Here is a 12,753-nt window from a genome sequence, read left to right as displayed (position 1 = left end):
AAGAAGTTGTTTATCTGTATTACAACTAATGCTGGTAACTCTGAAAACATGCCTCTTTTAATTAAATTCAGTTAGTTTTTATTCATTAAAGATTTACCGTAGGGGGATCTGGGTGGCTCAGTTGTTTAAGTGTCTGACTTTGGCCTGGGTTCCCTCATTTTGTGCACTCTCTCTCTCTCAAATAAATAAAATCTTAAAAAAAAAAAAAAGATGAACCTTAGGGCACATGAACTTGAAAATTATTTGGATTAATTGCTATTATATTTTTGAGCGTTGTTACGAATACTAAGTCTATATAAGCACTTGATATTCTTTATTTTAAGATTTTATTTTTATTTATTTGACAGACAGAGATCACAAGTAGGCAGAGAGGCAGGGAGAGAGAGAGGGGGAAGCAGGCTCCCTGCTGAGCAGAGAGCCCGATGTGGGGCTCGATCCCAGGACCCTGAGATCATGACCTGAACTGAAGGCAGAGGCTTAACCCACTGAGCCACCCAGGCTCCCCTTAATATTCTTTTTTAAAAGGATTTATTCATTTGTTTGTTTTAGAGAGAGAGAGAGCACGAGCAGGAGGGGCAGAGGAAGGAAAGAGAATCTCAAGCAGACTTGAGATTCAATGCGCAGGGAGCCCGAAGTGGGGCTCCATCTCACCACTCTGAGATCACAATCTGAGCCCAAACCAAGAGCTGTATGCTTACCCAACTGCACCACCAGGTGCCCTAGCATCTGTTATTCTATAAGCCAATTAATCAGAGCCACAGGCATCTAGAGAACTTGACAGAACTGGACAGGGCTCCTGCCAGCTCTGAGAGTCAGGTCTGAGAAAAAGAACACTTTAGACCACCAACCTGGAGAGCATTAAGGTCTAGTGAGTTCTGTTTGAAGTCTCAAGATGCTAGCACAGACATTCTCCCTGTTCCAATGAACAAGGAAGAGGTTAGACACAGGCCCTTACTGTCACTGGCCATTCTTAGGAAGGGTATGCAAGACAAACGCAGAGTAGAATTAGTGAAACACAACCTCTTGGATAAGTGCAGCAAGTCTGGGGTGAGACTCCAATTTGGAGAAAAAAAATGCAGAATTTTATACTATGAAAGGGACACTTTATTTCCAGATGAGCCAACAGAGGCACAGATCTGGGGCATGAGCTTGGCAAGTTTGCACAAGCCGATGTGCACAGGCATCCTCGGCTCTGGGCTCCGTGGACTCTACACGCCCGGAATCACCCCCTGCCCACTCCCCACAAGGCCATGTGGAGCCTGAAAGAGGAATTGGGGTTATCAGTGAAACTGCTTTCAAAAGCCTCTTCTCCATCCGTTTTTTCAAACAGAACAAAGAAAAACAATCCTTGTTTCATTTTCCCCAAGCAGGAACTCTGCTAACTAGTTTCAGTTTCCACTTTTGGTTTTTATCTTGGTTTCCAGTTTAATTTGGAAACAACACGCCCACAGTTGACACCATTAACTGTTTATCTGATAGAACCCTGTGTTGGGACTGAGTGCAGAACATCCTCAAGACTCGCCGGAATCTCAGAAGAGCCCATCAGCTCAGCAGAACACTGCAGAACCGTTGTCTGATTCATCGCAGCCATGAGGTAAGGATTTCTCTGCTTCCCCACCTTTCAGTCTAAAGTTTTAGAAAAATGTTAATCAAAACCATCTCAAGAGACTTCGTTTCAGTAATGTTAACTTTCCTCAGTCTTCTATCTGAGCATCTGCTTGTGGACTGAGTGTTCGCTAATTCAGGCGAACTCTTTTTTCCTTTTTTCCTTTGTGTTAGCATCAAGCTTACCTCATAATAAAGCCCAAAGAAGCAGAGGGATGCAGTAAAAGAGTTTCTTGGGAAGGGAGAAAATGATCCCCAATCTCTGAAATTTTTTTTCCTAAACTCAGTACTGTCTGACCTAGGGAAGGAAGGGACATTTGGTCTGAAAAGAGACAGTGCTTTCTGCTGGCTCCTCACTGTGAGGGAAGAGTGGGACCCACACAGCTTTATGAGCCACAGCCCTGGGTTCTCTCAGATTCTTGAGGAAAATGCTGTGGGCATGGGGTCGCAGAAGCTCACAGCCTAGAGAACAAGATCTTTCTCACTGTACTGCTGGGTTCCCATGGCAGGTCTTCTCAATCTGACTGGATTTAAGATGAGCAAATTAGTTCTCCCCTAGGGAAGCCAGTGCTCTGCAAATCCCTGATATCCTCCGGGCCGTGGGGTTTGACCAGAGTTGTGCTTGGGAACATCCACATCTCCCGTAGCTAAAGGCCCTCATGTGGGAATTTCTATGTTGTCCAAACTGAATCTTGATTTAAATCACCTTTAATATCCACAGACTAAAAAAATTTAATTAATATCGACTTGCAAATTTCCCCTCAGTACTCCAGTGGACAAAATGTGAAGTGACGGAAGTTCCATAAAGTGCATAATTACAAGCCTATGATCAACCCTCCTCCCTGGTCCATAGACAGATGGAGGGGGTTATCGCTGATAAAGGAAATAATAATAATAATAATAATGATAATGATAATATAGAAGTAGCTATCACTTCCTTGATGCTTATTAAGTACCAGCCTGGCTTCTAAAAGTATTATGCAAACTATTATATTTAATACTCAACAGACAGCCATGAGGCAGGTATTCAGATCATACTGATTTTGCAATAATGAATCTCAGACTTAGAAATGTTAAGGATCACACAGGTAACAAATGACAGAGCTGAGACATGAACCAGAATTCCTATTCAGTGATACCTTATTTAACCTTTAAACCAATGTGTTTTTTTCCTTAGATTTGTTTATTTTAGAGAGGTGGGGGAGGGGCAGAGGCAAGAGAGAATCTCAAGCAGACTCCGTGCTGAGTGCAGAGCCCAGTGTGGGGCTCCAGCCCAGGACCCTGAGATCATGACCTGAGCTGAAGACACAGATGCTTAACTAACTGAGCCACGCAGGCACCCCTAAACCAGTATTCTTAAAGTGTACCAGTGGGGGGGTTCATGAGATCATTTCAGACTGCATACTTACCAGTTTTTATGTTTCAGTGCTTTTGTGTTTATTTCAACACGTACTAGAGAAAAATATGTATACATCACTTGTAGAATTTCTCTTGGGTGAGTAGCATGATATCCTTATTGTGATAACATATATGTATGGTAAAATTAGCCACTGTCACTTATTTTCGAGTGTATGATTTTGTGGCATTTAGTACATTCATGACATTGTCCAACCATCACCAGTATCGCCTTCAAGAATATTTTCATGGCTCTGAGGAGAAACCCCACACCACTTAAGGAGTCAATTTCCACTCATCCTTCGCTCTAGGCTCTTGCAACCATTAATCTACTTTCATTCTTTGGATTTATCTACTGTGGGTATTTCATATCAATGGACGCATGCAAGAAGTGGCTTTCTGAGGCTGCCTTATTTCACTCAGCATAATGTCTTCAAGGTTCACCCATATTGTAGCAGGTGTGAGAATGACCTTTTCCATGTTCAGGCTGAACAATATTCCACTGTATATAGACTCCATTCATTCCTTGATGGCATTTAGGTTGCTCCCACCTTTTGACTGTTGTGAACAATGCTGCTATGAATGTAAGCATGTAAATATCTGTTCAAGTCTCTGTTTTCACTTGTTTTGGGTATACCCCAAAGTGGCACTGCTGACTCATATGACAAATCTAATTTTTTGAAGAATCATCACCATTTTCCACAGCAACTGCCCCATTTATATTCCCAGAAATAATGCACAACAGTTCTAATTTTTCCACATCCTCAACACTCGCTTTTTTCTCTTTTGCTGATAGTAGTCATCCTAATGGATGTGAAGTGGTATCTCATTTTACTTTTTTTTTTTAAGATTTTATTTATTTATTTGATGGATAGAGATCACAAGTAGGCAGAAAAGCAGGCAGAGAGAGAGGAAGAAGCAGGCTCCCCGCTGAGCAGAGAGCCCGATGCAGGGCTCCATCCTAGGACCCTGAGATCATGACCTGAGCCGAAGGCAGAGGCTTAACCCACTGAGCCACCTAGGCGCCCCCTCATTTTACTTATGATTTGCATTTCTTTCATGTGTTTAAGGCAACCTGTGTATCTTCTTTGGAGAAATGTTCAATCCTTTGCCCATTTTTTAGTCAGTTGTTGTTTTTTCTTGTTAGAGATTTATTTGAGAGAGAGAGAAAAAGCATGAGTAGGGGGAGGGGTAGAGGGAGAGGACGAGAGAGAATCTCAAGCAGACTCCCCAAAGAGCGGGGAGTCCAATGGGGGATTCAATCCCAGTACCCTGAGATCATGACCTGAGCCAAAATCAGGAGTCAGATGCTTAACCAACTGGGCAACTCAGGCGCCCCTGTTGTTCGTTTTTTTTGTTGTTGAGTTACAAGAGTTGTTTATGTAGTCTGGATATTAATCTCTTATCAGATATGTGATTTGCAAATAATCTCTCCCATTTTGTGGGTTGTCTTTTCATTCTGTCAGTAGTTCCCTTTGATATACAAACATTTCTAATTTTGACGAAATCCAATTTATTTCTGTTTCCTTGTGTTGCCTCTGCTTTTGGTGTCTTAACCAAGACAGCCAAATCCAACGTCATGAGGTTTTTTTCCTATTTTCTTCTAAGATTTTTGTAGTTTGGTCCATTTTGAGCTTATTGTTTTGTTTTGTTTTAGTATGTAGTATTAGGGTCCAACTTCATTCTTTTTAATGTGGCTATCCAGGTTTCCTGGCACTATTTGTTTTTTTTTTGGGGGGGGGTTATTTTTTTTAAGATTTTATTTATTTGAGAGAGGAAACAAGCACAAGGGGCAGGGGAAGGAGGGGAAGAAGCGGACTTCCTGCTGAGCAGTGAGCCGGATGGACCGTAGGACCCTGAGATCATGACTTCAGCCGAAGATAGATGCTTAACTGACTGACCCGCCCAGATGCCCCCTGGCACCATTCGTTAAAACATCTTTCTCCATTAAATGGTCCTGGCACACGTATTAAAAACCATTTGGCCATTGTTATGGAATGAATTGTGACCCTCTGGTCATATGTTGAAGGGTGGTTGTCATATGGGTGACCATCATAAAGGTAGTCTAACGCCCACTGTGACTGTATTTAGAGATGGGGCCTGTGAGGAAGTACTAAGGGTTAACTGAGGTCATAAGGGCCCACCCTTATGGAAGAAGAGGAAGTACACTCACTCTCTCTCAATCCATGCACCACAGAGGAAAAGTCATGTGGACACCAGTAAGAGCCCTTATCAGGAAACAAATCAGTAGGCATCTTGATTGGGGCCTCCCAGCCTCCAGAACTGTAAGAAAATAAATACCTGTTGTTTAAGCCAGTCAGTCCGTGGTACTTCATTATGGTAGCCCTAGAAGACAAATGCAACCTTATACCCGAGTGTTTATTTCTGGGCTCTCTATCCTGTTCCACTGATCAATATGTCGTTCTTTATGCCCATACCCCCGTTTTGATTATTGTAGCTTTGCTGTAAGTTTTGTATGAGACCTCCAACTTTGTCCTTTTTCAAGATCATTTTGGTTCTTTGTGATCCCTTGAGATTCCATCTGAATTTTCAGATGGATTTTTCTATTTCTACAAAAAACAAAAACAAACAACAACAACAACAACAACAACAACAACAAAAACACAAAACGCCATTAGGATTTTGATACGGATCGCACGGAGTCTGTGGATTGCTTTAGGTGGTATTGACATCTGAACAGTATTAAATCTTCCCGGCCATGGACACAGGATGCTTCTTACTTTATTTGTATCTTCCTTACCTTCTTTCAGCAGTGTTCTGTAGTTTCCAGTGTACGAACCTTCCACCTCCTTGGTTGACTTTATGCCTAAGTATTTAATTCTTTTTGATGCTATTAGAAAAAAACTGTTTTCTTAATTTGCTTCCTGGCTTGTTTATTGTTAATGCACAGAAACACAACTGATTTTTACATGTTGATCTTGCATGCTGCAATTCTGCTGAAATCATTTCTTAGTTCTAACAGGGTTTGTGTGAAATCATTAGGACGTTCTATGTACAAAATCACATTATTTGTAAACAGAGATCATTTTACTTCTTCTTTTCCAACTTAGAATGTATTTTATTTCTTCTCTTGATTGACTGCTCTGGCTAGGACTTCCAGAACTACATTGAAGAGAAGTGGCAAAAGTGAGCACACTTGCCTTGTTCCTAATCTTAACAGAGAAGCTTTCAGTCTCTCACCATTGAGGGTGATGTTAGCTATGGAATTTCCTTTTTTTTTTTTTTAAAGATTTTATTTATTTATTTGAGAGAGAGAGATCACAAGTAGGCAGAGAGGCAGACAGAGAGAGAGGGGGAAGCAGGCTCCCTCCTAAGCAGAGAGCCTGACCGGAGCTCGATCCCAAGACCCTGAGATCATGACCTAATCCACTGAGCCACCCAGGTGCCCTGGATGTTGAGGAAGTTTCCTTATATTCTAGTTTGTTGAGTGTTTTTATCATTAAAGGGTGTTGTGATCCTGTCAAATGCTTTTTCTACATCAATTAGATGATCATATGGGTTTTTTTCCTTCATTCTGTTAATGCGGCATATTAAAATGATTGATTTTCCTACATTGAATTATTCTTGAATTCCAGGAATAAATCCTACTTGGTCATGGTGTATAATCCTTTTCATATCCTGTTAAGTTCTGTATGCTAGTATTTTGTTGAGGGTTTGGCATTAATATTCACAATGAAAATTGGTCTGTAGTTTAGTTTTGTGTTTTTGTCTTATTTGACCTTGGTATCTCTGTCATATTGGCCTCATAGAATTTATGAATTTGAAAGTGCAGTGTTTTTCCTCTTTCACTTTTTTGGGAGCATTTTAGAAGAATTGGTGTTAGTCTTTTTTTTTTTAAGATTTTATTTATTTATTTGACAGACAGAGATCACAAGTAGGCAGAGAGGCAGGCAGAGAGGGAGGGGGAAGCAGGCTCCCTGCTGAGCAGAGAGCCCAATGCGGGGCTCGATCCCAGGACCCCAGGATCATGACCTGAGCCGAAGGCAGAGGCTTTAACCCACTGAGCCACCCAGGCGCCTCGGTGTTAGTCTTTTTTTATGAGTCTTCCAACTCCTGGTTAAATCTCCATATGTGTCCTGCCGGACAAAGGCTTCCCCTGACAGGCCTCGTGAGAGATGGGTGCCTCCCTTACCCCAGACATTGCACAGCCAGCGAAGTGCAGTCTCTGAAGGGAGCTGCAGTCCAAAACGCACACAGGGCCTCTCTGGCTCATCATCTCTTCACATGTTTGCAGTTCCTAAGCTAGGACCCCTCATTCCATGGTCTCTTTCTCTGAGGCCTTGGGTGGAGGTCCTCCTCACATACCTCTGCTGAGACAATGTGACAGGAGGGTGGAGAGGGAAAACTGGAAGACACGTCTCCCCACTCTGACTCAGTACCCAAAACATGAGATGATGATCTAGGTGACAATAGGTATGTGCCTCCATAAAATGTAAATCTCTGCCAACAAAGAAAAGTTCAGGACCAGATGGCTTCACTGGTGAATTCTACCGCACTTTTGAAGTGTCAGGAGCAAGGTGGAGATACCAGATGTCAAGGGAGCTAACACGGATGGGCCCACATTTTTACCAAGTAAAAGGCCACTGTTTCGGACTGCTTCTCAATTCTCTTTCCCTGATGCTGAAGGCCTGTTGGGCAGGGCTGGCCTGTGCGAGATGCTCTTGGCTGTCTTGTCCAGACACCAGCAGGATCAGTTCAGTATCGCGAGTCAGATCAATGCATTCCCACATCCCCCAATCCAACTCTACCATTTGAAACCTTGGTTGGGCCTCTCTATTCTGGAAGTCCATGCGTATCCTACAGAGAAAGAGTAAGAGGACGTGTCCTTCCCCTCACCTAACAAAAGAAATTGCCTTACCTACCGACCAAACAGAGAACACAGGGAAAGAACTCATGAACTTGAAGATAGAATGATAGAAATTATCCAGTCTCATACTAACTTTAAGTAGCTGTGCAAACACCAAAAAGGATGAACCCAAAGAAATCCAAGACACAATGCAGTGAAATTTTTGAAAACTAAAGACAAAGTAGTGGACAGAAATGATGCCTTACCTTTGTGGCGGGGGGGGGGGTCCATAATTCTCATGCCAGCTAATTTCTCATTAGAAACCATGGAGTCTAGAAAAAAGAGGCACACCATTTTTCCAGTGCTGAAGGAAAAGAACTTCCAGCCCAGACTCCTATATCCAACAAAAATATCCTTCTAGAATGAAGATGAAATCAAGACATTCTCTGATGAGGGGCACCTGGCTGCCTTAGTCAGTGGCGTGTGCAACTCTTGATCTCAGGGTGTGAGTTTGAATCCCACAAATTTCTGTCGGGTGCAGAGATTACTTAAAAATAAAATCTTTAAAAACAAAAAACATTCTCAGATGAAGGAATACTAAAAGATGTCACCGGAAGATTTACCCTAAAGGGATACATAAAGGAAGTTCTTCTCCAATAAGCAAAAAAGAGGAAGTAAAAGGCATATAGCTCAGAAAGGAAAAATAAAACTGTCACTGTTTACAGATGCCATCATGGTCTACCTAGAAAAACCCATCTATAAAACAACTCCTGGAACTAATGAGTGAGCCCATCAGGATAGCAGAATGTAAGACTGATGTACAAAACCCAATTGTATTTAGGTATACCAGCAATGAACATGTGGAAATTGAAGTTAAAATAGAATAGAATTTTAGGTTGCTTCAAATAAATATTTAATTATAAATATAACATAAAATATATAGGATTTGAATGCCTAAAACTACAAAATGCTTATGAAAGGAATCAAAGAAGGTCTAAATAAACAGAAATACAGCATATTCATGGATTAGAAGACCCAACATACCAAAACTGTCAATTCTCCCTTAATTGATATAAAATTCCTATTAAAATTCCAGCAATGGGGTGCCTGGGTATCTCAGTCAGTTAAGTGTCTGCCTTCAGCTCAGGTCGTGATCCTGGGGTCCTGGGATCAAGCTGCAGTCAGGCTCCCTGCTCAGCAGGGAGTCTGCTTGTCCCTCTCCCTCTGCCCCAGCAGATGTTCTGTTGCACGCACACACAATTGCTCTCTCTCCCCCCCAAATAAATAAAGTCTTTTAAAAAAGAAATATTAAAAAATCTCCGGCAAGGTATTTCATAAATATAGACAATATTAATCTAAAATTTATATGGAAAGGCAAAGGAACTAGAATAATAGTTTTTAAGAAGAATAAAGTGAGAGGAATCACCCTACACAATTTTAAGACTACAGTAAGTGAAATTATATGGTATCGGTGTAGGGATAAAAACATAGCTCAGGGAAACAGAATAAGGAACCCAGAAATAACCCCACATAATTTTTGCCAACTGACTTTTCACAAAGGTACAAAAGCAATTCAATGAAGAAAGAACAGTCTTTTCAACAATTTGTGATTGGAACAACAAGATACCCATAGGCAGAAAATGAGCCCGCAAATTAATCTTCATACATTATGCAAAAGTTAACTCAAAATGAATCATAGATATTATGTAAAAAGTGAACCTATAAAATGTGTAGAAGAAATCACAGGCAGGGCCCCTGGGTGGCTCAGTCAGTTACATGTCTATCTTTGGCTCGGGTCATGATCTCAGGGTGTTGGGATGGAACCTCCTGTTGGGTTCGCTGCTCAATGGGGAGTCTGCTGCTCCCTCTACCTCTGCCACTCCCCCGCTTGCTCATTCTCTCTTGCTACCTCTGAAATAAATAAAAATCTTTAAAATAAAAAAATGAATAAATTAAAGGGATGCCTGGGGCACCTGGGTGGCTCAGTGGGTTAAGCCTCTGCCTTCAGCTCAGGTCATGATCTCAGGGTCCTGGGATCGAGCCCTGTATCGGGCTCTCTGCTCGGCGGGGAGCCTGCTTCCTCCTCTCTCTGTCACTGCCTGCCTCTCTGCCTACTTGTGATCTCTGTCAAATAAATAAATAAAATCTTTAAAAAAATAAATAAATAAAGGGACGCCTAAGTGGCTCCATTGGAAACAATCTGCCTTCAGCTCCAGTCATGATCCCAGGGCCCTAGGATTCAGTCCCATGTAGGGCTCCTTGCTCACATGGGAGTCTGCTTTTCCCTCTCCTCTGCCACTCCCCCTGCTTGTGCTCTCCCTCTCTGACAAATAAATAAATAATATATTTTTAGAATTAATTAATTAATTAAAAGAAAAAGAAATAATAGGAGAGAATCTTCAGGACCCAGTGCTTGCTACAGAGTTCCTGGACATGATACCAAGAGCGTGATCCATGAGAGACAAAAAAAAAAAAAAAAAAATCAATAAACTATAGTTCATCAAAAGTAAAAACATGGGTGCCTGGATGGCTCAGTCGTTAAGCGTCTGCCTTCAGCTCAGGTCATGATCCTGGGGTCCTGGGATCGAGCCCTGCATTGGGCTCCCTGCTCAGTGGTAAGCCTGCTTCTCCCTCTCCCCCACTGCTTGTGTTCCCTGTCTCACTGTATCTCTGTCAAATAAATAAAATCTTAAGAAAAAAAGTAAAAACTTTTGCTCTTCAAAAGACCTTATTAAAGGATAAAAAGACAGGCTACACCCCAAGAGAAATATTTGAAAACCACACACCTCACAAAGGACTCCTATCTAGAATCTATAAAGAATTCTTGAAACCTGACAATGAAAAAACAAACAATCCAAATAGAAAACAGGCAGAAGATATGAAGAGTTATTTTGCCAAGGAGGATGTGTGGGTGGTGAAGGAGCTCAGGAAAAGATTTTCAACAGCACTAGCCCACAATGAGATATCCTATTAAGAGAGCTAAGAAAAAAACATTTTAAATGAAAATTCCAAATGCTGGTAAGAATGCAGAGAACTGGATCCTTCATACATTCTGTCAGAATGGAAAATGATATGGTCACTGTGGGAAATAGTTGGGCAGTTAAAAACATAAGCACATACTAACCATATAACCTATACGCCACTCCTGGGCATCTATCCCATGGAAATGAAAATGAATGTCCACACAAAAGTCTGTGCACAGCTCTTCATAGCACCTTGATCTATAATAGGTCCCAAACCGAAAATTCTAGGAAACATCCTAGAATAGATGCAAGGGTAAACCAACTGTGGCATGCCCATGCCGCAGGATATCATCCCCCAATAAAAAGGAATGAACCATAGATAAGCTGAACAATGGATGGATGTCAGGGCATTATGATGAGTGAAAGAAAAAAAAAAGGCAATCTCAAAATGTCACCTACTATATCATTCCATGATATGACATTCTTGAAGTGACCAAATCATAAAGAAGAAAACAAGTGACCAGAGGCTAGGGATGTTTGGCGAGGAGAAGAAAGGGGAACAGGTGTGATTCTGAATAGTATGAGGGCGGCATTTGTGATGATAAAGTAGTTCTGCATCTTGACTGAGGTCGTGGTTCCATGATTTACTCACGTGGTGAAATGATGCAGAACTGACAGATATTGTCTCACTGTCAGTCATATTTGCTGTGGTACGATCATTCAGTAAGGTACAATCTCCGGAAGAAACTGGGGGAAAGGCATGCCGGACCTCTGTACTCTCTTTGCAAATATTAGCCAATCTATAATTATTTCCAAGTAATAAGTGCAGAAAAACACTTGGTTGAACAAATATCATCCCTTCTTAGGTGGTCTTCATTTCTTGCAAAATCTACAGACTAAAGTCCTGAAGAGAATAACAGATATTGGGAAGGAAAGAACAGTGGGGGGTAGTACTTGACCAGTCAAAGTGATGGCTTCATTTCCGTTACACTGAGCGCTCCTAAAATTGCAAATAATTGTCGTCTATGTTTTCAGTGACAAATCCGAAGGGAATCTCCTTGAAGAGAGCCTGGTTCAGCTGAGATGTCACTTCACGTGGGAGTTGCTAGTGGAAGCCACCGAGCTGCCCGATTTAGAAAACAGGATCTTGGATGAGATTGATTTCCTGGACACCAGATACAACGCGGGGATCCACAACCTGCTGGCCTACGTGAAACACCTCAAGGGCCAGAACCAGGAAGCCCTGGGGAGCCTGCGGGAAGCAGAAGCCTTGATCCGGCAGGAACAGGCCGCCCAGTCAGAGGCGAGAAGTCTGGTCACCTGGGGCAACTACGCCTGGCTGCATCACCGCATGGGCAGGCCGCAGGAAGCCCAGGCTTACCTGGACAAGGTGGAGGACGCCTGCAAGAAGCTCGGGGCTTCCTCCCGCTACAGCGTGCAGTGTCCCCAGATGGACTGCGAGGAGGGGTGGGCCTTGCTGAAATGTGGAGGGAAGAACTATGAACGGGCCAAGGCCTGCTTTGAGAAGGCTCTGGCAGTGGACCCAGAAAACCCTGAATTCAGCACCGGGTATGCGATCTCCACCTACCGCCTGGACGGCTTTAACAAAACAACACAGGTTAGCGAGGCGTTGTGTCTGCAGCCCCTGAGAGAGGCCATCAGGCTAAACCCAGAAGATGCGTATGTTAAGGCTCTCCTTGGCCTGAAGCTCCAGGACGTAGGGCAAGAAGCTGAAGGAGAAAAGTACATAGAAGAAGCACTAGGGAACACGTCCTCGCAGACCTACGTCTTCCGGTACGCGGCCAAGTTTTACCGAAGAAAAGGCTGTCTGGATAAAGCTCTTCGGCTCCTAAAAATGGCCCTGCGGGCCACCCCGTCCTCTGCCTTCCTGCACCACCAAGTAGGGCTTTGCTACAGGGCACAAATGATCGCAATCAAGAGAGCTGCCAACTGGCAGCCCCGGGGACAGGACAGAGAAAATGT

At 42.6% G+C, this 12,753-nt stretch overlaps 1 protein-coding gene across 1 annotated transcript; it reads left to right on the top strand.

The window, feature by feature from the left end:
• Window positions 1-1,403: 1,403 nt before the first annotated feature.
• Window positions 1,404-12,747, top strand: LOC116863352 (interferon-induced protein with tetratricopeptide repeats 1B-like; the record flags this gene model as incomplete). Its single annotated transcript, XM_032850821.1, has 2 exons — window positions 1,404-1,594; window positions 11,806-12,747. Coding segments are annotated over exons 1-2 (947 nt in total), but the record flags the coding sequence as incomplete, so codon positions are not given.
• Window positions 12,748-12,753: the final 6 nt, after the last annotated feature.

Source organism: Lontra canadensis, unplaced genomic scaffold, assembly GCF_010015895.1.
Source record: "Lontra canadensis isolate GAN:19392208 unplaced genomic scaffold, GSC_riverotter_1.0 scaffold943, whole genome shotgun sequence".
Classification (NCBI taxonomy): domain Eukaryota; kingdom Metazoa; phylum Chordata; class Mammalia; order Carnivora; family Mustelidae; genus Lontra; species Lontra canadensis.
Note: the sequence above shows the minus strand (reverse complement) of the source record. Positions and strands in the feature narration are given on the sequence as shown.